Raw genomic sequence first — 27734 nt, 5'->3', positions numbered from 1 at the left:
GCTGATTGATTGATTGGCTGATTGATTGATTGATTGGCTGGTGCAGCCAGCTGGAATCTCCATTCTGCCAGGTAAACCCGACTGCCTGTCCACAGATTTGGTTGGGGGCTCTGCTCTTGGGGGTGGGCGAGGGGGTGGGGTGGGGTCGGGTGGGGAGGGGGGCTGCTCTTGGGGCTGGGGAGGGGAGGGTGGTGCCCCCCCTCCCAATATGGAACTCCCTGCCTCTGGAGGTCAGGCAGGCACCAACTTTGTATTCCTTTCGATGCCTCCTGAAAACGTCATTATTCCAGGAAGACTTTCCTTAATGACCAGCCATGGTTCACTGTACATTTTGCTTCTTTTAAAATCTATTTTAGTATTTTATTCTGGTTTTATTTTATTTTATATTGTACACCGCTCCAAAATTTTCAATGGGGAGCAGTATATAAATATTGTAAATAATAGGGTGACCATATGAAAAGGAAGACAGAGCTCCTGTATCTTTAACAGTTGTATTGAAAAGGAAATTTCAGCAGGTGTCATTTATATATATATAGGGAACCTGGTGAAATTCCCTCTTCATCACAACAGTTGAAGCTGCAGGAGCCCTGCCCTCTTTTAAATCTAGTCACTCTAGTTTAGCTCCTGCAGCTTTAACTGTTATGCTGTTCACTAGGTTCACTAGGTCATAGAATCATAGAATAGCAGAGTTGGAAGGGGCCTACAAGGCCAATGAGTCCAACCCCCTGCTCAATGCAGGAATCCACCCTAAAGCATCCCTGACAGAGGGTTGTCCAGCTGTCTCTTGAATGCCTCTAGTGTGGGAGAGCCCACCACCTCCCTAGGTAATTGGTTCCATTGTCGTGCTGCTCTAACAGTCAGGAAGTTTTTCCTGATGTCCAGCTGGAATCCGGCTTCCTTTAACTTGAGCCCGTTATTCCGTGTCCTGCACTCTGGGAGGATCGAGAAGAGATCCTGGCCCTCCTCTGTGTGACAACCTTTGAAGTATTTGAAGAGTGCTATCATAGAATCATAGAACAGTAGAGTTGCTCTCATGTCTCCCCTCAATCTTCTCTTCATATATACAAAATGACCCCTGCTGAAATTCCCTTTTCTATGCAACTGTTAAAGATACAGGAGCCCGGTCCTCCTTTTCATAGGGTCACCCTATAAATAATAAATAAATAATGATCACAAATGCATCTATTTCAGTGCATGTTCCTAGTACAGACTGTTGTGAAATTGTGTCCAGGCACAACTTCCCAGTTCCTGTACACGGTGTGTGTGTTCGTTGTTGTGTGTTGCTGCTCTTGGAGATGGCTGCTGATCTCGTGAATCCGTTCGTTGTTCTAGGGACCTAGAGCCGCTTGTCCTGAAGATGCAGCCCTTACGTGGCCTTCTGGGAGGAACCAGGTTGCGCTGTCAGAGGCCTCGGTGCTGGACCGTGCAGCCGGCACTCCGAGCAAGGCTTGCCACGTGTGGTCCGGATTCTGGGGCACGCGCAAAGGAAGCCAAAAGGGCAGGAGGCCTGGACGGTTTTCATGCCAAGTTAGCGGTGGGGCCCTCATTGCAGCGTTTTCTACAAGAGGCTTCTCCTGTGCAGGAAACGCAGCATTTGCCAGCAGAAGCAATGGAGGACTCAGCACCCTATCTTGGCCCCAGCACCCTGGCAGACCCACCAAGGAAAGGTCTGTGTTGCTGTCTTCTGCTGTCCTTCCGCATCGCACCACACACTTTCCTGAGCTGAGGATTCCTTGCAGCCTCAATTCTGGGTTTTTTTAACTTGTGCAGATAAGAGCAAAATGAGGTGGGGTGCCGGGGTGTTATTTATTTATTTATTTTTATTTATTTATTGCACTTATATACCGCTCCCATAGCCAGGGCTCTCTGGGCGGTTTACAGAAATTCTAAAATTGAGATAAAAACAAGTATACAAAATTTAAAATTCTAAAACAGAACATACATAAAGCATTAAAACTGTTAAAAAAAACTAAACATGTGGGTGATTAAGATGTGCTGCCATATGCCTGGGCAAGGAGGAAAGTCTTAACCTGGCGCCGGAAAGATAGCAGCGTTGGCGCCAGGCAAGCCTTGTCAGGGAGATCGTTCCATAGTCTGGGGGCCACCACCGAAAAGGCCCTGTCCCTCGTTGCCACACTCCGACCCTCTCTCGGAGTAGGCACCCGGAGGAGGACCTGAGATGTTGAACGTAGTGACCGGGTATATTCACGTTGGGAGAGGCGTGTTGTTCTGGTTGTTGTGGGGGGGATCCTTATTAAATTCCACCTCCGTCTGATTCCTAAAGTCAGCAGAGAGGGGAACCCTGAAGGGCTCTTCTGCAGAATATGTTTTCCATGCCGAAGTTCAGCTGAGGAACATGTGAATTGATAAGAGTACCTCTGAACATGTGCAGACTTCCTTTCTCTCGTGATTTCATACCCACAGCCAGTTGTCCACAGTGGGAAAAGGCAAACGCTTCTGGGTCAGAGAGAAAGCTCCTTCCTCCACGGAAAAGGGGCAGCTATCAGGAGTGCTTTGGGAACAGGAGGTTTTCTTGCCTTGGGTTATGGGGGACCCTCCGCGTGGGAGCTGGGACGGTTGAGGCCCTTCCCCAAGGAACCCACCCTTCCCTTCCCTTCTTCTCTTCCCTGCTGTTCCAGTGTACCTGGAGAGCTACGGCTGTCAGATGAATGTCAGCGACACAGAGATTGCCTGGTCCATCCTTCAGAAGAGCGGCTACCTGAGGACCAGCAGGCTGGAGGAGGTGCAGAGGGGTCCCAGCGGTTGCTTGCGGCAGTGATGTTTCTAGGCTTGCCAGAGGGGCTGTGTGCTCTAAGGGGTGTGCCCGGGGTCCCTTGCCAGCTCAGAGAGGCCGCTGGGGCAATATTCATGGGTCACAAACACCCTTTGTAGCCCGATATCCTCTGCAACAGTCTCGAGGCTCCCGCGGCGTTCCACCTGCATCCCTTCCTCTGTCTCACCTGTGTGGAGTTTTAGAGGCTAAGCGCATTGGGCCGGGGGTCTGTCCTTTGGGCCGGGGGTCTGCACGTATTCTGTCCTGGCTGCGGCCAACCAGACGCCCCAGTAGCAAGTAGTCCATTGGTGCAACAGCCTCCTCCCTCCCTCCCGCTGCCTTATCCTGCTTTGAGCTAAAGTCCTGGTTGATAAATGACACTGTCCTTTCCATTCTCTGTTCCCCACCCTCCGGCCCATTCCATTTCTCTCTTTCCCATTAGGCTGATGTGATTCTGCTTGTCACGTGTTCAATCAGGTAAGAAAATGTTTGCTGTTGTTCTTTTTTTGGTTTTAAAAATGGGTCCAACGAGCCCGGATGCTGGATCAGACCGAGGGTCCATCTATGCAGCATCATGTTCACACAGTGGCCAACCAGCTGTGGACCAGGAACCAACAAGCAGGACATAGAATCATAGAATAGCAGAGCTGGAAGGGGCCCACAAGGCCATCGAGTCCAACCCCCTGCTCAATGCAGGAATCCACCCGAAAGCATCCCTGACAGAGGGTTGTCCAGCTGCCTCTTGAAGGCCTCTAGTGTGGGAGAGCCCACAACCTCCCTAGGTTATGCTGACACCCTGGGGGTCAGGATGTGAGCCTATTTATTTATTTATTTTATTTATTACGTTTTTATTCCGCCGAATAGCCAAAGCTCTCTGGGCGGTTCACAAAAATTAAAACCATGGAAAGCATAATAAAACAACCAACAGTCTAAAAACACAAATGCAAAATGCAATATAAAACGCACAACCGGGATAAAACCACCCAGCAGAAGCTGATATAGATTAAAGTACGGAATTAAAACAGCAAAGGTTAAATTTAAGTTAAATTAGGTGCTAAAATACTGAGAAAATAAAAAGGTCTTCAGCTAGATCAGTAGATTCTGGGTTGCCCCAGCTTCACCCCAGGGACTCACCCCACCCTTAACAAAGCATTTGATGGTTAAATGTGTTACGGTCAGACTGACCTCATGGGGTCTATTAATTATACACCGGTGGCAAATGCATTAGACCCCGTCCCATCCCTAGAGATCTGAGTTTTTTAACTGACCCCAGAATAGTTGTTTTTAAATCAATATTGTCTGTTTTTGTTTGTATTTTATGCTTTTAAATTTTGTATATTTCTTTTTAATGTTCTGTTTTTAACTTTTGTAAACCGCCCAGAGAGCTTCGGCTATGAGGTGGTATATAAATGTAAATAATAATAATAATAATAATAATAATAATAATAATAATAATAATAATAAATCTGCTAAGACGGCACGTTGTTTTAACTATTTTTACTGCTTTTAAATTATATATTGTTTTAACTTGGTTCATGTTTTTAACTGTGCATATATATACTGTTTGTTTTTATCTGTACATCGCTCTGAGATCTTAATGATATAGGGCGGGATATAAGTGTTTTAAATAAATAAATATTCTGGCAGATCAGTAGCAGCTAGTACCTGCTGAATTAACGGAGCAGAAATACTCTTTGGTTTCTTGGTTGGGAGGAGAGATCTACCTTGCCCCAGTCTCTGCCCATCCAACTTCCCAAAAAGTTTACACATACCTATTCAGGAGCTCAGCTGAGAAGCCCAAGACAATGAGGTGGGGATGAGCTGGCTTTAAGCAAAAGAAGTACGTTTATTAATAAAAAATGTGGGAAATGTAGCGTTGCATTCCATTAAATAAACACATGGAATATTATTCCTACATCCTAACATTTAAAGTCCTAATAATGCCTTAGCTGGCAGAACTGGCAGGTCCGCTCTTTCTTTGGAGCTGCAGAAGATCCGTTGTAGGAAGCAACGACCCACCCACCCCGGTCTCTGCCTTTCTGGCTGAGGAACAGCATGGCCTTCACAGAACACGGCTGGCTAGTGCAGCCAGAGACTGGGCAGCTGAAGACCCAGAGATGCTTCTCCTTCAACAAAAGCCCTGGTTCCCTTCTTGTAGGGCCTGGCCTGTGAAATGGACACAGCGGCCTACTCAGACTGTTAGGCAGCGTGAAATAAAGCTCAGCATGTATTGCCTGCCCCTCCAGGAAGGAATATGGGGGTCAGGGTGTAACAAGAGATCAAACCTATGATCATTGATATGCATTTCCTGCAGTTCACCCCCTACATCCCCAAATCTCCTTGGCAATAGTTTAAGATATTAAAAAATGGGATTATTGTTGTTGTTATTGTTATTATTAGTCTAAACCGCAGGGCCTTCATAGAATCATAGAATAGTAGAGTTGGAAGGGGCCTATAAGGCCATCAAGGCCAACCCCCTTTGTCTAGCCTGTCTGATGCTGATGAAATATTTGGGCTAGCGTAACCTCGTGACTCAGGGTGGGAGCTGGGAGGTGAGCGTGACGTCAGCCCTCGACTGAGGAGGCAGCTTTAGCCAGGCCATGGGGATCTCCCGGCCTCCCACCAGCGCTGCCAAGATAGCAGTGCTGGCCTCACGTACAGGGTTGTTGTGAAATAATGTACGTCCGGCATTTTGAGCATGGAGGAAGTGGACTACATGAAGAATTAGTTTGAGGTGTTGACGTTGGGAGTGGTGATGGGGCAAGGGTTTGGGCCTCCAGGGCAGTTCTAAGATTTGATATGTTCCGGGGCTTACCCAGAGGGTCTTGGCGTGGGTTTTCGGCCCTGTTTGAAGGCCCAGCGTGGAGTGAAGGCCACAACTGAAGCTCTGGACTTCCTGCTCTCCAGGGAGAAGGCCGAGCAGACCGTCTGGAACCGCTTGCGTCACCTCACGGCTCTGAAGTCCAAACGGCCTCGGTCGGAGGTGCCTCTGCGGATCGGGATTTTAGGTAAAGGCGAAGCTCACGGCGAATATTGCGAGGCGAAGGAGTGCAAGCCGGCGTCCTGGGGCAGGTTTTGAAGAGGGCTTGAAATACCCGTTGATCAGCACGCTTCTGCACTCACGGTCCAGGAACGTGTGTGTGTGTGTGTGTGTGTGAATTCCCCCAAGTTCTTCTGTGGAGAACGAGCGCTAAACTATGACCATGGCTGGGAGCATGGGACCGGGGAATGGCTCTTAAACCAGATCGTTCCGGGTCTCAGAGCAATCCCTTGCCAAAAATGGCTCTGGTTTTATGTGCCCCAAGCCTGCCTTGTGCCCTGTTTGTTGGGGGCTGGTTCACATGTGCATGCTGGTGCTTTGATAACTGCAGCATCCAGAGAGGCTGTGCATGTGTGAATGGACCGTCCTAGATCAAGTACCCTAAAAGGAGCGTCTGTTTTGCTTCGAGTGCCAGGCTTTTCGATGGGAGTCCGTTCGCTCGTTTCAGCCTGCCCCACAGCGAGATCTTGGATGCCACCATTTCAGAGAGCTGAAACCCTGGGGAGTGTCTGCCAGTCAGAGCTGACAATGCTGATCTAGATGGACCAACAGTCTGACTCAGTATAGAACAGCTTCCTTTGTTCTTGGGGGTCTCTCAGAACTTCTTGGCCCTTCCCATGCGGGCCTCTCGGCCTGTGCATTAGATGTCCTACCTAACCTGTTCTTCTCTTCCCATAGGCTGCATGGCTGAGAGGCTGAAGGAGCGGATCCTGGACCGGGAGAAGTTAGTGGATGTTGTGGCAGGGCCAGACGCTTACCGTGACCTTCCCCGGCTCCTGGCGGTGGCTGAATCTGGCCAGCAAGCTGCCAACGTTCTCCTCTCCCTGGATGAGACTTATGCCGACATCCTGCCTGTCCACACCAACGCCACAGCGACATCGGCATTTGTGTAAGAGCTGGATGGCCTTGTTGCTTCTTCGGGCTCAGGCTCTAAGGAGTGGTGCGTTCCCAGAGGGTTGTCCTGCACTCTGGGAGGATTGAGAAGAGACCCTGGCCCTCCGGTGTGTGACAACCTTTTAAGAACTTGAAGGGGAGGCATGATGGCTTTCTTCAAATACTTGAAAGGTTGTCACACAGAGGAGAGCCAGGATCTCTTCTCGATCCTCCCAGAGTGCAGGACACGGAATAACGGGCTCAAGTTAAAGGAAGCCAGATTCCAGCTGGACATCAGGAAAAACTTCCTGACTGTTAGAGCAGTACAACAATGGAACCAGTGACCTATGGAGGTTGTGGGCTCTCCCACACTAGAGGCCTTCAAGAGGCAGCTGGACAAGCATCTGTCAGGGAGGCTTTAGGGTGGATTCCTGCATTGAACAGGGGGTTGGACTAAGTGGCCTCGTAGTCCCCTTCCAACTCTACTATTGTCTGATTCTGTGATACCTGAGAACTCCTCTAAAGTAACTTAAAGCTCTCTCGGAGATCCCAGGTGTCTTGGCTCCTTCCTACGTGCCCCTGATTGCTTCTGGGTTGCCCGGTTTGGTTCTTCAAGAACCCGGCTCCAAGAGGTGAAAAATGCATGTTTCCAAGATAACGCCACTGGGGTTTATCTGAGATTTTCTTTCTTAAAAAGCAAGATGCTAGGCCTCATGTTTCCAGGAACAATTGGAATAAAGGGCACTTGCCATCTCTCAAAAGCCTGGAAATGAAAGGCAGGATTTTTTACTGGACTCCTATGCCGTCCAGTAAGAACTTTTTCAGAGCTGCTTACACTTAGAATAAAACCGTAAATCGCAACTAGAAACAATGAAAGGTAAAGCAGAGAATAAAAGCGTTTAAAAGCCTTCATTGTGGTGGCCCCCATCCTTCGTGTGTCTTGGCCTTCAACTCTTGTACCTTCTGCACTTTGCCTTCTACCACCCATAGGAGACGGGCTTGCCAAAACACGCTGAATCCTCCTGGGACAAAAAACATCCCCACCCCAAACTTAAATATTGCAACCGGAAAGAATATAGAAATGGCGTGTGCAAAATTCCATACTTGGCATCTTGTATGCCAGCCCTCCCTGGTGTCGCACCTTCCTGACGTTTTGGCCTACAACTCCAACTAGCTTCGGCCAGCAGCATGGCCGACGGTCAGGGATGATGGGGACTGTGGTCCCAAGCTTCTGGACCGTGCCACCTTGGGGAAAGGCTACTTCGTACCGATTGCATGATGTCGAAAGTGTGGGTGGGACGCGGAATGTTCACCTGTGTCATTGAGAGCAGGGGTGAGGGTGAGGGCTGGATGCCTGCGTTGAGACGGGAAGGGAAGGGAAGCCAGCCGGAGCGTTTGCCAACGTCCTCCTTCCTGGAATTGCTTCCTCCCACAGGTCCATCATGCGCGGCTGTGACAACATGTGCAGCTACTGCATCGTGCCATTCACCCGCGGCCGTGAGCGGAGCCGGCCTGTCGCCTCCATCCTCCAGGAAGTGCAGATGCTCTCCGAGCAGGTGATATTCCTTGTTTTATTTTACCTTGAATTTATTACTAAGAACATTTGCATTTGTTTGTTTTTATTTATTTATTTATTGCACTTATATACCGCCCCCATAGCCAGGGCTCTCTGGGCGGTTTATAGAAATTCTAAAATTAAGATAAAAACGAGTATACAAAATTTAAAATTCTAAAACACAGAACATACACACATAAAGCATTAAAAACTGTTTAAAAAAAACACTAAACGTGTGGGTGATTAAGATGTGCCATTATATGCCTGGGCAAAGAGGAAATTCTTAACTGGCGCCGGAAAGATAGCGTTGGTGCCAGGCGAGCCTCGTCAAAGAGATAATTCCACAGTCTGGGGGCCACCACCGAAAAGGCCCTGTCTCTCGTTGCCACACTCCGAGCCTCTCTCGGAGTAGGCACCTGGAGGAGGACCTTAGATGTTGAACGTAGCGACCGGGTATATTCACGTCGGGAGAGGCGTTCCGTCAGGTATTGTGGTCCCAAGCCGTGTAAGGCTTTATAGGTCAAAACCAGCACCTTGAATTGGGCTCGGAAACATACAGGCAGCCAGTGCAAGCGGACCAGAACAGGGGTTACATGGTTGAACCTTCTGGTTCCCTAAATCAATCTGGCCGCTGCATTTTGCACAAGCTGCAGCTTCCGAACCGTCTTCAAAGGCAGCCCTATGCAGAGTGCATTGCAGTAATCGAACTTGGAGGTTACCAGAGCATGGACAACTGAAGCCAGGTTATCCCTGGCTAGATAGGGGCGTAGCTGGGCTATTTTACAATTTATATATCGCTCTACATCAATACAATATCTGAGCAGTGGACAATAACAGGGAAATAAGGATTTACAAATAATAAAAATATTAGAATTGCGAGAGAAACAGTAAAGATAATAATAATAATATATTTCTTACTCGCCTCTCCCCTTGGATCGTGGTGGGAACAACAGTGAATATAAAACACATAAAAGCTGATTAAAAACATAGTATACCTGATTAAAACATCCTTAAAACATCCTAAAAACATTCTAAAATGTACAGAATTAAAGCCTTTAAAATCAGATCGTGCCGAAAATGAAACTGCTTTGGTGCCTGTCTGACATCAACAGGCAGGGAGTTCCACAGGGAGGGAGCCACCACACTGACGGCTGCACTCCGAGTGGCATCCAAATGGACCTCCGGCCCATGCACAACCACGAGGAGGGACTCCTATGCCGTCCAGTAAGAACTTCTTCAGAGCTGCTTACACTTAGAATAAAACCGTAAATTGCAACTAGAAACAATAAAAGGTAAAGCAGAGAATAAAAGCGTTTAAAAGCCTTCATTGTGGTGGCCCCCCTCCTATGGGACTCCCTGCCTCTGGAGGTCAGGCAGGCGCCAACTCCGTTTTCCTTCCGGCACCTCCTGAAAATGCTGTTGTTCCAGGAAGACTTCCCTTGATGACCAGCCACGGTTCATTTTGCACTTTTGTTTCTTTTGAAATGTACTTTTAATGTGTTTTTATTCTTACCTTATTTGTCCACCGCTCTGAAATTCTGAATGGGGAGCGGTATATAAATATTGTAAGTAAGTAAATAAATAAAGTCTTCACCTGGTGCTGAAAAGATTGCAAAGTGGGGCCTGCTGAGTCTGTCTGGTGAGAGCGCCCCAGAGCCACCAGACAGATGTTTTCTCCAGTTGCCACCTGCGGGAGAAAACTGGGTGTCCCCCACTGGGTGGGGACACTTTTATTTATTTATTTATTTATTACATTTTTATACCGCCCAATAGCCGAAGCTCTCTGGGTGGTTCACAAAAATTAAAACCACGATAAAACAACCAACAGGTTAAAAGCACCAATACAAAATACAGTATGAAAAGCACAACCAGGATAAAACCACGCAGCAAAAATTGATATAAGATTAAAATACAGAGTTAGAACAGTAAAATTTAAATTTAAGTTAAAATTAAGTATTAAAATACTGAGAGAATAAAAAGGTCTTTAGCGGGCGACGAAAGGAGTACAGTGTAGGCGCCAGGCGGACCTCTCTGGGAGCTCATTCCACAACCGGGGTGCCACAGCGGAGAAGGCCCTGCTCCTAGTAGCCACCTGCCTCACTTCCTCTGGCAGGGGCTCACGGAGAAGGGCCCCTGTAGATGATCTTAAGGTCCGGGCAGGTACATATATACAACTTTTTGTAAACAACTTTTTGTTGTTGTTCTGCCCTGCTGTGGGGTAGACATGGGGCCACTTCTTCTCCAGGTGTGATGGATGCCGGGCTGCCTTCTGTCGAGCTGAAGACTGATGACACATTTAAGTGGAAGTCACAGGGGACTCATCAAAACTTGCGTGAGAAACATGCCTACGAAAAATTCAGAACTGTGCTTCTGCTGTCTTCTCTCCACCCACCTATTGTCCCATGCCCACACCGTGGTCGATGAAGGGAATTGGCACCAGTAGGAAGGTGGAAGAAAGAGAGACACGCTCTGGTGCCGTGTGTAGATAAACAATGGGCTTTTTATTTTTGTAATGATGTGAAAACGCTCGACGTTTTGCATTCAGAGGAATCCTTCCTCAGGAGCTAAAACAAATAGATTACAAAACCATTACTTAACACAAAAGATAAAGAACAAGAACAACACCCATACAAATATAATTGAAATTTGTATATCTGTGATATTATAATTTTTTGTTCTAGTACGAGCATTTTCACATCATTGCAAAAATAAAAGTTCATTGTTTATCTGTACACGGCACCAGAGCTCGCCTCTATTTCTTCCACCCTGCCCACGCCGTCAGACTCCTTTCTGTGGAGTGTGGAGCAGGATCTTTGTTGTGCCATATTAATTAAACACCAAAGATGGAATCGCTGATGGTTTAGCTTTAATGCGCCAGCTGAGTGCTGGGTCTCATGGTCTGTGGAAGAGTGCCTGCTGGTGGCGCTTGCTGGCGGGATGGCGCTCTGAGGTTTCCAAGAGGTTTGGAAGTAGGATTTATTTATTTATTTATTTATTTATTTATTTATTTGGCACCCTCAGTGTACATGGTGCTGTACAGAGTAAAACTGAGATTGAACTTGTAGTTTGCAAATGTTCTGGAAGAGTGTTCCAGGCGTAAGGGGCAGCGGAAGAAAATGGACGAAGCCGAGCAAGGGAAGGAGAGACCCTTGGGCAGGTCAGAAACATGGCATCAGAGGAGCGAAGAGCACGAGCGGGGCAATAGTGTGAGATGAGAGAGGAGAGATAGGAAGGAGCTAGACCGTGGAAAGCTTTGAAGGTCAACAGGAGAAGTTTATATTGGATTCTGAAGTGAATTGGAAGCCAATGAAGAGATTTCAGAAGTGGAGTGACATGGTCAGAGCGGCGAGCCAAGAAGATGATCTTAGCAGCAGAGCGGTGAACAGAAACCAACGAACTGATGTGAGAAGAAGGAAGGCCAGTGAGAAGAAGGTTGCAGTAGTCCAACCGAGAAATAACCAATGCATGAACAAGAGTCTTGGCAGAAGAGAGACAGACAAAAATGATTGAATCCTAGCAATATTATACAGGAAAAAACGACAGGATTTAGCTACTGCCTCAATATGAGTAATAAAGGAGAGCGAGGAGTCAAATATAAAGCCAAGACTACGAGCTTCCTTGATTGGAGTAAGTGTAACATCATTGACAGTAATGTCTGGGTTTTGATGAGGGCTTACCCAGTTTGCACCTTCCGGACCGAACATGGACTCAGACGCAATCTCTGATTGAAGTCCGTACCATTCTGAGCTTGCGATGTGATTCATGAAACACCACACACACACAAACACACACAAAATGTGTCCAACAGCGTGCGTCTATTTGAAAAATGTGCATGGAAAAAAAATGAGTTCTTTTTAAATATGTGCACAAATATGGTTTAATCCATAGGAGAAGAATGCAGACATTTAAAACTTATGCACAATGGATGCATATTTTTTGTGTGTGTGTGTGTGGAAACACTCATGAAAACACACACTGATTTTCATGGGAAAGAAGAAAAAAAGTCCACAGCTCTCTCAGTCTGATACGGACTATGCATTTCTGAAGCGGCACAGAAAACTGCGAAACACCTGGATGACTGTAATGCACTTTGTGTGGGGCTGCTGTTGTGCCTTCTTCGGAAGTTTTCCCGGGTGCAAAATGTGGTGGGGGGGAGGGGGCTGAGTGGGGGCATCTGCCTGTGCACATAGAATCATAGAATAGCAGAGTTGGAAGGGGCCTACGAGGCCATCGAGTCCAACCCCCTGCTCAATGCAGGAATCTACCCTAAAGCATCCCTGACAGAGGGTTGTCCAGCTGCCTCTTGAAGGCCTCTAGGGTGGGAGAGCCCACAACCTCCCTAGGTAACTGGTTCCATTGTCGTACTGCTCTAACGGTCAGGAAGTTTTTCATAGAATCATAGAATAGCAGAGTTGGAAGGGGCCTACAAGGCCATCAAGTCCAACCCCCTGCTCAATGCAGGAATCCACCCTAAAGCATCCCTGACAGAGGGTTGTCCAGCTGCCTCTTGAAGGCCTCATGTTCTACTGATGCTGAGCATCGGCACTGGCGCCCTATTATCTGCCATGCCAAGTTCATGGTCTCTCCCATGTGATACCTCGGGGGGGTCGGGTCGCCTTCCCCATTACTGACCCGTATGAGGAGGCCTTTGCAAGACCGGCAGATTGCCAGGGCAGTTCCCCCCACCTGGGGTTTTCCAGATGTGTTGGACTACAATGCGCAGCATCCACTGGCCAGCCTGTGGGGAAGGCTGCTTTAGATGACCCTGCTCTTTTCTGGTACTGACCGCCTGGCTGGCCTCCCCTTGCAGGGCGTGAAGGAGGTGACCCTCTTGGGCCAGAATGTCAATAGTTACCGGGACACCTCTGAGGCCCAGTTCCTCTCAGTGGCAGCAGCAGCGACGGTGGCGGCAGCTCCGACCCGGCTGAGCCGCGGCTTCAGCACCGTCTACAAAGCCAAGCGGGGCGGCTTGCGCTTTGCGGAGCTCCTGGACCGCGTGTCTGCAATTGACCCGGAGATGAGGATCCGTTTCACTTCCCCGCACCCGAAGGACTTCCCGGACGAGGTGGGTTTGACTCTGGCCTGGGCTGCCGGGGTGGGAGTCGGTCGTGGCCGACACGCGGTGCTCCGTCGATGACTCCTCTGTCCTTGCCAGGTCTTCCAACTCATGCGGGAGAGGCACAATCTCTGCAAGCAGCTGCACCTCCCGGTCCAGAGCGGCAGCAGCCGGGTCCTGGAGGCCATGAGGCGAGGGTGGGTGAGAGGGAGCTCTTCCCATACCTTTGGATGGGGGTGGGTGGGGGGCAGTTTGATAAGAACATCAGAAGAACCCTGTGGGGTCATAGAATCATAGAATAGCAGAGTTGGAAGGGACCTACAAGGCCATTGACCAAGGGTCGATTGATCAGACCAAGGGTCCATCAAGTCCAGCACTCTGTTCATGCAGTGGCCCACCAGCCATTGGCAAGGGACCAACAAGGCCATTGACCAAGGGTCGATTGATCAGACCAAGGGTCCATCAAGTCCAGCACTCTGTTCATGCAGTGGCTGTTGGGATATGATGGTCTAATATTTACAACCTTATTTTAGTTATTGCCAGACTGGGCTTCTGGCCAATAACCTTATAACAGAGTTTTGCAGCGGTTTCCAGCAAAGTCAGCATAGACACAGATTAAGACTGAGACTTTCAGTAGGTTTAAACAAACCTTTACTGGCATATAAAAATATAATTTAGTTATGGCAATCACAAATACAAATACTTACATACGGTCAGTCAATACAGCTCTGATAGAGTGATCATTTCTGAGTGATCATTTCTGATCATTACGGATACATGTACATGGGAATATAATCCTTTTTATAGGCTAACTGTACAGTGATGCAACTGCTTGCAATCCCTTAATTGAAACAATCAAGTCACCAATTATTCAATCATGACATCAATGTCCAGGTCCAACGTTGACCTTTAAGTTTTCTGCTGAGTCTTCTGATTCCTCCAGCTCCTCAGCAATTAGTAAATCCCTGGAAACATATCCAGGATCCATTCCAGGATCCAACAGTGGCCCACCAGCCATTGGCAAGGGACCAACAAGGCCATTGACCAAGGGTCGATTGATCAGACCAAGGGTCCATCAAGTCCAGCACTCTGTTCACACCGTGGCCAACCAGCCATTGGCAAGGGACCAACAAAGCAGGACATGGTGCAACAGCACCCTCCCACCCATGTTCCCCAGCAACTGGTGCACACAGGCTCACTGCCTCTCATACTGGAGATAATGCACAACCATCAGGGCTAGAAGCCATGGATAGCCTTCGCCTCCAGGAATTTATCCAAGCCCCTTTTGAAGCCATCCAAATGGGTGGCCATCGCTACATCTTGTGGCAGTGAGTTTCGTAATTTAACTCTGCGCTGTGTGAAGAAGTCCTTCCTTTTATCTGTCCTGGATCTCCCACCCATCAGCTTCATGGGATCATGACCCCCAGTGGGTTCTAGTATTTTGAGAGAGGGAGAAAAATGTCTCCCAGTCCACCTTCTCCATACCATGCCTAATTGTGTACACCTCTATCATGTTTCCCCTTATATTTCTTAAAGTGTAATCTGGATAGATCTTGGCCGTGTTACCTGGCCTATGGCATCCCTGCTCATTATGGCTTTACAAGGTCCACCTTGGAATTTGGAATTCGAAGCACGGAAGCCTCCGTGCTTCGAATTCCAAATATCAAGGTGGACCTTGCATGGTCCTTATACTTACATCCAAGCGCTCAAAAGATTTGCTCTCATTGCCACTAATAAGGGAAAACAAAATCCTTGAGTTGTAAAAAACACACCAGGGATTCCACAGGCTCAGCCTTGCTTCACTGTTTGGTTTTGTAGGCAGGAGGGATGTGATACTCGAATGCCTGTGTTCACATGTCATATGACGCCTGCCCCTTCCTCCCAGGTATACCCGGGAAGCTTACTTGGAGCTGGTGCACCACATCTGGGCTTCTTTACCAGGTAGGGGCTGCCCGTCATGGCTTCCTGCTTGCCTCCCTCACTAAACTGACCTCTTTGCAGACTATAAACGTAACTCAGAGGCTGTGTATCTGTGTGTGCGGCGTCGCAGGGGCTGCGTTGAATAAGGTGGGTTTTTTTAAAAGAAGTTGGAATAAATTTCTGCTCCTGCAGCCTTCCCCATCTGGGGGGACATGCCCCGTTGCTCCAGGTTGTGGGAAGCTGTGCTGCTGAATTCTGTCATTTTTGTAGATTTTTACCCTGCCTCTTGGGAGAAACCCCTCATGAGCTTGCTCTGTTTTCTGTTGTGTGTTTTCTTTGGGAATGGCCCATTGCTCACAACGCCCTGGCGAGGTAGGACAGGGATTGAGAGAGACAGAGAGAGAGAGAGCATACAAGCAACATGCCTGAAGCCTTCCAGTGTAGTCCCTGGCTGACCTGGGCAGGGGTGGTATTGAGGCTCCCTTATCCCCCCATTTGCCACTGGGAATCCTTCTCAGCCCTCTTCTGGCATCCAAGGTTTTACCCAATATGATCTGTATATTCTCTAGCTTTTCTTTGCATCAATCTGGACTAGGAACTTCAGTTCTGAAGTACGTTATTGTTGTTGTCATTTATTACATTTCTATACCGCCCAATAGCCGAAGCTCTCTGGGTGGTTTACAAAAGTTAAAAACATTGAACATTAAAAAACAAATATACAAAATTTAAAAGCACAAGAAGCACAAAATGCGAACAAAACCAGACAAGATCTCTTTAAAACAACTAGTCCGGGGCAGAACCCCATTTAAAGAGTCGCTGAGGTTCTCAGGTTGTCTTAGAAGAAGAGCAGAGTTGCCCACGCTCAGGGGCGTGGGGCTGGGGGAGGAGGCGTGGCTCGTAGCACCTTCCTCTCCCGTTTAATTGAACGTCGGACACCTTTATGCCTGTGCTGAGCTGCTGGGATGTTCTTTGCGAGGTTTCGTTCTCCGGATGCGTGAGTGACGGGAGACGCTGCTGCCCTGTTTCCCCGCTGCATCGTCCTCTCGCACTCAGTGCCCCTCCTCTCTCGGCCCTGTGCATGGCAGGCGTGACCCTCAGCAGCGATTTCATTGCCGGCTTCTGTGGGGAGACGGAGGCTGACCACCAGGAGACGCTGTCCCTCATCCGCGAGGTCCGCTACCGCACGGCTTTCATCTTTGCGTACAGCGAGCGTCAGGTGAGAGCGCGGTCCGGTGCAAACTCAACAAAACACGTCCCAGCTTCAAGCGTGCTGGAGGTTGTGAAGAAGGCCCAAGCGGTTGATGTCGGTGGGGCTGTGAATTAGCTCTGGGTTTCCCTGCCCCATTGACAGCAGAACCCCCCGCTTCCATTGGGCTCAAGTCTCAGAGCTTGCCTTAATGCAGCCTTCATAGAATCATAGAATAGCAGAGTTGGAAGGGGCCTACAAGGCCACCAAGTCCAACCCCCTGCTCAAGGCAGGAATCCACCCTAAAGCATCCCTGACAGATGCTTATCCAGCTGCCTCTTGAAGGCCTCTAGTGTGGGAGAGCCCACAACCTCCCTAGGTAACTGATTCCATTGTCATACTGCTCTAACAGTCAGGAGGTTTTTCTTGATGTCCAGCTGGAATCTGGCTTCCTGTAACTTGAGCCCGTTATTCCGTGTCCTGCACTCTGGGAGGATCAAGAAGAGATCCTGGCCCTCCTCTGTGTGAGAACCTTTTAAGTATTTGAAGACTGCTCTCATGTCTCCCCTCAATCTTCTCTTCTCCAGGCTAAATATGCCCAGTTCTTTCAGTCTCTCTTCATAGAGTGCAGGACACGGAATAACGGGCTCAAGTTAAAGGAAGCCAGATTCCAGCTGGACATCAGGAAAAACTTCCTGAACGTTAGAGCAGTACGACAATGGAACCAGTGACATAGGGAGGTTGTGGGCTCTCCCACACCGGAGGCATTCAAGAGGCAGCCGGACAACCATCTGTCAGGGATGCTTTAGGGTGGATTCCTGCATTGAGCAGGGGGTTGGACTCGATGGCCTTGTAGGCCCCTTCCAACTCTGCTTTTCTATGATTCTATGTGTACAGGGAATGTTTGCATATGCCTCATGGTTATTCCCATCGCCACTTTGGAGGGCCACATATTTTTAAGGCTGGGATAATGTGTGCAGATCTCCAAAATCCAGTAAGTCCTCTTCCCAGGATCCAGGGTACTTGCTTTGGGTCGCGTTTGTCTCTGGGTCACTGGCGTTTTCTTCCCCCAGAAAACCCGGGCGTTTCACCGGCTGCAGGATGATGTGCTGCCAGAAGTGAAGCAACGCCGTCTCCGGGAGCTCACGGCTGCGTTCCGGGAGGAGGCGTCCCGGGCTAATGCAGCTGCTGTGGGCCAGGTGCAAGTCGTCTTGGTGGAGGGGGTGAGTGCTGCTTTGATAAATGCCCCACTGAGCAGGGGGCTGGACTTGATGTCCTTAAAGGCAACTCTACTGTTCTGTGAGTCTGTGGCTTGGGTGGGCTGGTGTTGAGAGTTTTTTCTCCCCTTGCTCTCTGTGTCACGTGCTTGCTTCGTTTGCAGGTAGAATTAAGTTTCAGAACATAAGCCATGCTGGATCAGACCCGATCCAGATCATTTAGCCTTGAGAAAAGAAAAAGGAGGGATGGTGGGAGAGAACAGCAGCCTGTTCTCGGTCATCCAGGACTGTAGGACATGAAATAACAGGCGTAAGTTACAGGAAAGAAGGTTTTGGTTGAATATTAGGAAAAAAACTTGCTAAACCTCAGAACAGTCAGACAATGGAACCATGGAGGTCTTCAAGCAGAGACGGACGGCCACCAGTCAGGGAGGTTTTGAACAGAATTCTTTCACGGAGCAGGAGGCTGGACTTGATGACCTCAACGGACCCTTCCAACTCCAGGATGTCCAGCTCAGCCAGCTGAGATGTTTAGGTGTGAAGCCCTGAAGAAAGATCCCTGGTTCCAGCATTTTGAGATGCTTCACGGCTGGATGGGCTTGCGATTTCCTTAGCTCTGTTCCTTTGGCCCTGAGTGAAACCTCGAAGGAGGAAAGAACTTCACTTCCTTTGTTCTTTTGTTGAAAGCCGCTGCAGTTTTCCATTTCAGAGATGGGAACAAGTTGCCCATGGTGGGGGAGCAGCGCTCTGTTTTAGTCCCTGCCAAGTTTGCATCTGGATTATGCACCCAGGAGGGGAACTTGTGGCCTCCAGATATTTTGGGCAGAAAATAAGTGGAGAAACAGGTTCTCAGGATGCAAAAAAAACCCCACAAAAAGCCCCACTTTATTTCAAAGCCCGAGTTGTTTCAGCCTGTGTTCTTTCACGAGTCTTTCAGATGACACAAAATTGGGTGGGATAGCGAATACCCTGGAAGACAGAAACAAACTTCAAAGTGATCTTGATAGGCTGGAGTGCTGGGCTGAAAACAACAGAATGAAATTCAGTAGGGATAAACGCCAAGTTCTACATTTAGGAAATAGAAACCAAATGCACAGTTACAAGATGGGGGACACTTGGCTCAGCAATACTACAAACAAGAAGGATCTTGGAGTTGTTGTAGATCACAAGCTGAATATGAGCCAACAGTGCGATGTGGCTGCAAGAAAGGCAAATGCTATTTGGGGCTGCATTAATAGAAGTCTAGCTTCCAAATCACGGGAGGTACTGGTTCCTCTCTATTCAGCCCTGGTTAGGTCTCATCTAGAGTATTGCGTCCAGTTCTGGGCTCCACAATTCAAGAAGGACGCAGACAAGCTGGAGCGTGTTCAGAGGATGATCAGGGGTCTGGAAACAAAGCCCTATGAAGAGAGACTGAAAGAACTGGGCATGTTTAGCCTGGAGAAGAGAAGATGGAGGGGAGACATGATAGCACTCTTCAAATACTTAAAAGGTTGTCACACAGAGGAGGGCCAGGATCTCTTCTCGATCCTCCCAGAGTGCAGCACAAGGAATAATGGACTCAAGTTAAAGGAAGCCAGATTCCAGCTGGACATCAGGAAAAACTTCCTGGCTGTTAGAGCAGTACGACAATGGAATCAGTTACCTAGGGAGGTTGTGGGCTCTCCCACACTAGAGGCCTTCAAGAGGCAGCTGGACAACCACCTGTCAGGGATGCTTTAGGGTGGATTCCTGCATTGAGCAGGGGGTTGGACTCGATGGCCTTGTAGGCCCCTTCCAACTCTGCTTTTCTATGTTCTATGAGTCGATAAGAGATGTCTGCAGAAATACTCCTAGCAAGGTGATCGTCTCCTATGATAATCAATGGCCATTGATTATCAAAGTCGCCATTGATTATCATAGGAGACGATCACCTTGCTAAGAGTATTTCTGCAGACATCTCTTATCAACCCCTGAAAAGAACACAAGCTGAAACTCATCGGGCTTTGAAATAAAGTATTTTTTGCATCCTGAGAACCTGTTTCTCCACCTTTTTTCTGACCTGACTTCGAAGCTCTCTCCTTTTGGGTTTTTTTCCCTCCAGATGTTTTGGCCTACGACTCCCATCCTTTCGCACCAGTGGCTTTGCTACCTAGGGCTGATGGGAGCTGTAGGCCAAAACACCTGGAGGGCTACGAGTCGCCCACCCCTGACTTAGAATTAGGGGTTTTAAAATACCCCAAATACACATTTGTGAACCACCCAGAGAGCTTCGGCTATTGGGTAGTAGAAATCCAATAAATAAATAAATAAATAAATTGCAAATATGCCTTTGGGCCTCCTTCAGGGTCTTTATTAAGCCATCTGCTTATTTCAGGATCCAGCCAGCAGTATTACCCAATCCTTTCAGTAACAGATTTTCACATAGTAGCCATGTTTTGATTCCAGTCACACCATTAGGTTGGGGACTGCTGAATTTTGGGTGCAGAGTGGTAAAGTAGCAGTTTCTGCAGCTGGAACTCTCCCCACGGCCTGAGTTCGATCCCAGCGGAAGCTGGTTTCAGGCAGCCAGCTCGGGTCGACTCAGCCTTCCATCCTCCCGAGGTCGGTAAAATGAGTACCCAGTTAGCTGGGGGAAAGGGAATAACGGCCGGGGAAGGCAACGGCAAACCACCCCGCTATAAGACCTGCCATGAATATGTCAGCTAAAGCTGGCGTCCCTCCAAGAGTCAATAATGACTCAGTGCTTGCACGAGAGGTTCCTTTCTTTCCTCCTCTTTGGCATAGAAAGGTAAATAGTAGGGGTGTGCACGGACCCCCCGCTCCGCTTCACTTGCAGATCCGCCATTTTTCGGATCGGGCCGCTCCGCCCCGCCCCCGCTCCGCCCACTTCCGCTCCGCTCCGCCCGGAGCGCTGGATCCGGATCCGGAGCTCCGTTTCCCCCCCCCATAGGCTTGCATTGAAAGCTAAAAAATTATACAACTTTTTTTCTGTTCAAGTTAGAAACCTCATGTTTGGCACCATGACACCTCATGGGGATATACACACGCATGCCAAGTTTCAAAGCAATCCCATCATCCCCTGATTTTTGGCGAATTTTTGAAAATCGGGCACCCCACACACAACATCCCTGCGAGGTGTGTTAAAAAACACGGGGAAAAGCCCGTTCAGATGAAGAAAGAGAAGTTTCCCAGAATCCCAAGTTACCTGTTTTGCCTATGCCCTCCTCCAACTTTGGGATCATCATGACCGGGAGCTGACTCTGCCCCTCAGCCCTTTGAAAAAGGTATTTTTCCCGCCGATTTTTTAAAAACTTCTAGCCCGCGACCCGTACGATGCAGAAAGTTGAGAGTGGTCTCAAAATGACCCCCGTCCACGACTCTCTGTGCACAAGAATTTTCAGAATGATAGCTTAAACCCCCCCCCCAGTTATCCCCGATTCTTTCCCTCAATGCAATCCTATGGGCGAAAAGCCGAAAATGCAGTTTGAGCCGCGCGGTTGACCCGATTTTCACAAAAATATAGCCCGCGACCCGTACGATGCAGAAAGTTGAGAGTGGTCTCAAAATGACCCCCATCCACGACTCTCTGTGCACAAGAATTTTCAGAATGATAGCTTAAACCCCCCCCCAGTTATCCCCGATTCTTTCCCTCAATGCAATTCTATGGGCGAAAAGCCGAAAATGCAGTTTGAGCCGCGCGGTTGACCCGATTTTCACAAAAATATAGCCCGCGACCCGTACGATGCAGAAAGTTGAGAGTGGTCTCAAAATGACCCCCATCCACGACTCTCTGTGCACAAGAATTTTCAGAATGATAGCTTAAACCCCCCCCCCAGTTATCCCCGATTCTTTCCCTCAATGCAATCCTATGGGCGAAAAGCCGAAAACGCAGTTTGACCCGCGCGGTTGACCCGATTTTCACAAAAATATAGCCCGTGACCCGTACGATGCAGAGAGGTGAGAGTGGTCTCAAAATGACCCCCATCCACGACTCTCTGTGCACAAGAATTTTCAGAATGATAGCTTCAAAAACAACGTAGTTATGCGCGATTATTTGCCGCAATGCAATCCTATGGCGAAATGTTTTCAAGATGGTGACCGGAGCGCTCCGCCTGAACTCGGAGCTCCGAAAAACGGCCGCTTCTCTTCGCCTTGCTTCTAGGGGGTCCGCGGTCCGCTCCTACTCCGCCTCTGGGTAAGGCGGAGCAGGCCAATCCGCTACTGCTTCTACGCTCCTAATCGGAGCGGAGCACATCCCTAGTAAATAGGCCAGATGTGGTCAGCATGTGAGCTGCTTTGTGGATCCAGTCCCTTCTCATGTGAATGTCCACCAGCCCCCTAGGAGCCGTGGGGAGAAGTCGTTCCTTGCCCTGGTGGTTCCTTCGTTTCCTGGAGCGGTGGGGCGAGGCACCCTACGGAGGTGACTCCCACTCTGTTCTGGCAGCAACGGAATTGACTCCAGGGGAGACGCCAACTCTCCGGGTAGGGAACCAATCCTCCCCTTGCGCCCCCCTTGCTTTTCCAGCCCAGCAAGCGCTCCACCTCGGAGATGTGTGGCAGGAATGACGGCAACATCAAAGTGATCTTCCCTGACGTCGAGATGGAGGACGGCACCGGCATAGGATCCAGAGCCCGGCCTGGCGATTACGTCCTGGTGAAGGTGATTTGCCGCTCTTAACATAAGAACATCAGAAGAGCCCTGATGCTGGATCAGACCCAGGGTCCATCTACTCCAGCACTCTGTTCACACAGGGGCCAACCAGCCGTCTGCCAGGGATGAACAAGCAGGACATGGTGCAACAGCACCCTCCTACCCATGTTCCCCAGCAACTAGCGCACACAGGCTTACTGCCTCAAATACTGGAGATAGCACAAAGTCATCAGGGCTAATAGCCATGGATAGCCTTCTCCTCCAGGAATTGATCCAACCCCCTTTTAAAGCCATCCAGATGTGGCTAGGGAGAAGAGCTCTTGTGTAGCATTTCCGGGGGGGGGAACAGCTGGCTCTCTCACATCGCTTGCACCTTTCCTTTCAAGAAGATGCCAATGGCGGGCAACCGCGGGGGCCCGGGATTCCCCCAAGCAGGACAGGGGTATGAGGTCCTGATGGCTGAGTGCAACCTCCAGTATCTGAGGCAGTAACCCTGTGTACACCAGTTGCTGGGGAACATGGGCGGGAGGGTGCTGTTGCACTCAGGTCCTGCTTTATTGGTCCCTGGTTGATAGCCGGTGGGCCCCTGTGTGAACAGAGTGCCGGACTAGAAGGACCTTTGGCCTGATTCAGCATCTGGCCTCTTCTTGCGATCTTCTGTTCACCAACCGTGTGGTATTTGGGGCCCTGCCCTGTTCCAACGGGATGGTCGGTGAGCTTGAGGCTTTGTTTCAGTGAGAGGCCTTTGGGAGGCGAATCCAATGTTTCCCTCCCTTATGGTATAATAATAATACCGTATTTCTTCAATTCTAAGACACACTTCCCCCCCCCCCCCCCCATATAAACATCTCTAAAAACGGGGTGCGTCTTAGAATCACGGGTGTGTCTTAGGGTTTTTTTCCTGTTGGTGGTACTGAAATTAGTGTGCGTCTTACAATCGATGGCGTCTTACAATCGAAGAAATACGGTAATTATTTATTTATTTATTTATTTATTTCTTACCCGCCTCTCCCTCTGGATCGAGGCGGGGGTACAAAGGTGACCCCCTTTGGCTGTGCGCATGCGACCCGCTCAGCCTGGCTCTCTTTTTGTGTCTGTCTGCGTGCCTTCTCCTTCCCTCCTTCCAGATCTCCTCTGCCAGCTCCCAGACCCTCAGGGGCGTGCCCCTCCGTCGGACCTCGCTCAAAGACTCTGCCACGTTTTGCTGACCGCAGGGCGGCCTGAGGAACGGAGGACTTCTGGGCTGGGGAATAAACGCCGGCGGGACCTTCCTGCATCCCTGGGCCAGATGGCGACCCGGCTCCTCGCTGGTCCCAGCGCAACTCAGCTGGATGACGTGGTGGCTCAGTCCGCCACCCTCACCTCGACGCGGGGGCTGTGACCTTTCTAGGCGGCTGCTGCCACCGAGGTCCAGCCAGCTCCCTTCCCTTGTGCGGCGTGGAACGTGTGCGCTATGGTAGGAGAGAGCCGGCCAAGGAGGCACCAATACCTGCAGGAGAGGTGGTGGAAGGTGCCGGAAGAGGGGAAAAGAGCGGAGGCTGGCAGGCTGCAAAGCTTCAAGGGCCTGACTGAAGTTGCTGGCTGCCCTGATGACTCACATAACGAGGGTGCTTCTTTTACAGACCTCTCCCTCTAGTCTTCTGGTAACAACTGCTGGCAGACCTGAGGTTTTTGCACCCTCTCCGTCGCGACCCTGTTTCTGCCATTAGCTCCCCGCCAGGTTCCTTCTGCTGACTTCTGCACCAACGGTTCCCTCCCTGAAGGACGCATGGCGGGCGATGCGCCTGACATTTTGCAGCCCCCTCTTCCTCCCGTCTGCAGTAGCATCGGGGTGGGTGTGACGCCCTTTCCTGTCTGACCGAGGCAGTGTGGGTGCAGGGGAAGACGTGGGAATGATAAATAAATGTTTCGAAAGTATGCTGGAATGGCTTGGTTGACGCATTTTGCTGCAGTATGTAAGGCAGTGTGCCTGTTACACCAGCTGCTGGGGGACATGGGCAGGAGGGGGCTGTGAGACTCTTGTGTGTTTCTTGGCAACCAGGATGATCAGGGGTCTGGAAACAAAGCCCTATGAAGAGAGACTGAAAGAACTGGCCAGGTTTAGCCTGGAGAAGAGAAGATGGAGGGGAGACGTGAGAGCACTCTTCAAAGACTTGAGAAGGTTGTCACACAGAGGAGGGCCAGGATCTCTTCTCGATCCTCCCAGAGTGCAGGACACGGAATAACGGGCTCAAGTTAAAGGAAGCCGGATTCCAGCTAGACATCAGGAAAAACTTCCTGACTGTTAGAGCAGTACGACAATGGAATCAGTTGCCTGGTGAGGTTGAGGGCTCTCCCACACTAGAGGCCTTCAAGAGGCAGCTGGACAACCATCTGTCAGGGATGCTTTAGGATGGATTCCTGCATTGAGCAGGGGGTTGGACTCGATGGCCTTGTAGGCCCCTTCCAACTCTGCTATTCTATGATTCTATGACCCTTGGCCTGATCCAGCCTCAGGGCTCTTCATTCAAGAGGCAGCTGGACAACCCTCTGTCAGAGATGCTTTTGGGTGGATTCCTGCATTGAGCAGGGGGTTGGACTGGATGGCCTTGTAGGCCCCTTCCAACTCTGCTATTCCATGATGTTCTTAACAGGACTGTGTGGTACCCAGTGCAGGGCAGGAGAGAGCAATCAACATTCTTTGCCAGGTCAACCTAAACTCTTCCCCAGGACACATTCTGCAATCCGTGTAAATGAAGGTGGCGTGCAGGCTTTGAGCTCATTTTGCATGCTTTATTTATCCTACCAGCTCCATGTGATCTAAGAAACAGAGCAACAGATTGTAGTGGGGGATGTCTCTCGTACCCCAGGATTAATTAACAAAAATTCTTCCAGATTTAAAAGCCTTCCACAGTGACCCTCAAGGCCTTTAAAACTCAATAACAAGAGCACTTAAAACACAAATGACCAGTCAGCAGCAGAGCAAGAGCCATGGAAAAGACTCAGAACGAACGAGGCCTTAAATATACGGGAGGATGGCGGTGGGCGAGCCGTCACTTGTGCTTAAATGTGGTCAAAAAGAGTTCTGCAGTTGAGGTGCTGCTACCAAGAAGCCCCTCCTTCGGGTAGCCAGGCGCTCAGGGTGAGCTGTAGGCCTGTTCAGCGGAAGCGTCTTGGCACGGCCGTCGGCTTCAGGTTATTGAGGATGACGTGGGCCTGGGTTGGCAGCAGCGAGCCGGGGTGGTGAGCGGTTGAGGCAACGTGGCTTGTCTTTTCTGGCTCCTGCCTTCTCTCCAATGTGCAGAGTCCCCTGGTTCACAACAGAGCTCAGGTTATTTATTTATTTATTTATTTGTTACATTTTTATACCGCCCAATAGCTGAAGCTCCCTCCCAGCCTTAGTGACCAGGCTCAGGCAGTTCTCACTGCTTCAGGAACGGTGGGGTAGGATGGGGTGGGGGAGACTGCACCCCTTGTCCTGATCCTTGACCTCCATACATTGATTTGAAGGCATTTGCCCACAATTCCTGAAGCTTTTATGATCCTAAAATCAATACTTCTGAGATACTGGCAGGACCAGGATGATCAGGGGTCTGGAAACAAAGCCCTCTGAAGAGAGACTGAAAGAACTGGGCATGTTTAGCCTGGAGAAGAGAAGGCTGAGGGGAGACATGAGAGCACTCTTCAAATACTTAAAAGGTTGTCGCACAGAGGAGGGCCGGGATCTCTTCTCGATCCTCCTAGAGTGCAGGACACGGAATAACGGGCTCAAGTTAAAGGAAGCCAGATTCCGGCTGGACATCAGGAAAAACTTCCTGACTGTTAGAGCAGTACGACAATGGAATCAGTGACCTAGGGAGGTTGTGGGCTCTCCCACCCTAGAGGCCTTCAAGAGGCAGCTGGACAACCATCTGTCAGGGATGCTTTAGGGTGGATTCCTGCATTGAGCAGGGGTTGGACTCGATGGCCTTTTAGGCCCCTTCCAACTCTGCTATTCTATGATTCTATGATAACAGAACATTGGTAGAATATTTATCCTAAGCAGCTCACTCTTTTTTTCTTTCTTTTTTTAAAAAAGGGAGCCAGCTGTGCGTTGTGCCAAGAGGTGGGCCTCTTATGAAACCAGGGTGGGGTAGTGGTGGCGGTGGCTATCTCTGGGCATGGTTTGGGCAGTGGAGGGGGACATTTTGACCTATTGGGGGCCAGGCAACAGGGAGGTCTCTTGCACAAGTCCTGTTCAAATGAAATGGCACAGCGGAAGAGCAGAGGTGGGTAATATTGCGTGAACTCTTCCCATCCAAGACTTGGTTTCCTCATTTCTAAGAGGAAATTGCTGTTGCGAGAAAACGCGTCTTCGTTGTGTTGGGCGTCACTTACCTGTGAGATGGCCACTCCCGGGTGACATATGCCTTGCAGGGTTGATAGGGTGGGAGCTTGCTCTTGGTACAGACCTGCAAGAAGCAGCACGAAAGTTGTGCGATCGCTCTAGATGTCAGGGCGCTTCAGACCACAGCACACTGGTAGATCATTCCCAGTCTGCATTGGGGCACCCTGTGTCCCCTAATTTGAGGCAGGGCGTTTCAAAAGGCAGCCGGATGCAATCCAATGTGATGCGGAAAATGCTCTTTCTGTCATCACTGAGCTGAGACCCCCAACCCTCACGGCTGTGGGACTGCAGGTCTGGGCTCTCCCTTCGTTTGGGAAATGGGCTTTCCAAAGGGCCAAGCTCACTTACGGTTCAGCACACCAAGGGTTTTTCTCACAACAGCTTCACCCCACGGCTTGTACTGGTCCGTCTGGAAAGGAAGAGAAGCGAGTTTAGAGCATCTGTGGGATGGATGCAGGGACACAGCAACTGTCTGGCCGTAGGCAGCCGCATCCACATCTGGAGGAGGGCCGAGTGTTGTTTTGGCCTGGAAGTCAATTGAGTTTGCTTCGAGGAGGACCTGAAGTGGACCTGATGGGCACTAAATAAAGGTCCTCTTCGCCTGGCTTCACGCTACTTCCCAGTAGCGAGAGTGGGTACCTCATGGCCCCGTTCCAACCTTTCCCAACCTGTTTCCCTTCAGATGTCTTGGACTGCAACTACCCTGATTTCCAGGGAATTATGGAAGTCGCAACCCAAGACCTTGGAGGGTGTATGGCTGGGGAAGGCTGTCCTATTCCTTTGAAGATGGAGGCCTGAGCACAGGTAGTCCATGGGAGCTCACTAGGCTTTGTCTCATTCCATCAATTTTCTGGTTAGAATTCCTGACTCCCAGTAGCTGCCGTCTGCCAATGGGATGGTTGTGTGCAAACATCACGGGCACTTAGCCAGGTCATGATCAACGTCAGTCTTCTGTTGTCTCTCCCCCCCCCCTTTTCATGCCAGTGGCCGTGATCCCTTGATCAAAGAATTCGCTGCCGTACGCTCCAGTGGGGATTCCGAACATAGGTAGTGGGTTTTTTCTAGGAAGCTAAAGCCGTCAACGGGGCCTCCCAGGCCGAACGAAGTTTTGCAAG

General features: G+C 49.7%; 1 protein-coding gene across 1 annotated transcript; it reads left to right on the top strand.

The window, feature by feature from the left end:
• On the top strand, nt 1-24047 carry CDK5RAP1 (CDK5 regulatory subunit associated protein 1). Its single transcript, XM_063147472.1, has 14 exons — nt 1-71; nt 1333-1667; nt 2640-2743; nt 3216-3250; nt 5681-5781; nt 6492-6702; nt 8122-8242; nt 13052-13306; nt 13397-13494; nt 15183-15238; nt 16303-16433; nt 17477-17626; nt 22128-22262; nt 23381-24047. The coding sequence occupies exons 2-14, from the start codon at nt 1358-1360 to the stop codon at nt 23459-23461; spliced, it is 1788 nt and encodes a 595-aa protein (XP_063003542.1). The 5' UTR covers nt 1-71; nt 1333-1357; the 3' UTR covers nt 23462-24047.
• Nucleotides 24048-27734: the final 3687 nt, after the last annotated feature.

Source organism: Elgaria multicarinata, chromosome 1, assembly GCF_023053635.1.
Source record: "Elgaria multicarinata webbii isolate HBS135686 ecotype San Diego chromosome 1, rElgMul1.1.pri, whole genome shotgun sequence".
In the NCBI taxonomy this organism is placed as follows: Eukaryota; Metazoa; Chordata; class Lepidosauria; order Squamata; family Anguidae; genus Elgaria; species Elgaria multicarinata.
The sequence above is the reverse complement of the archived record's forward strand: the minus strand, read 5'-3'. Positions and strand labels throughout refer to the sequence as shown.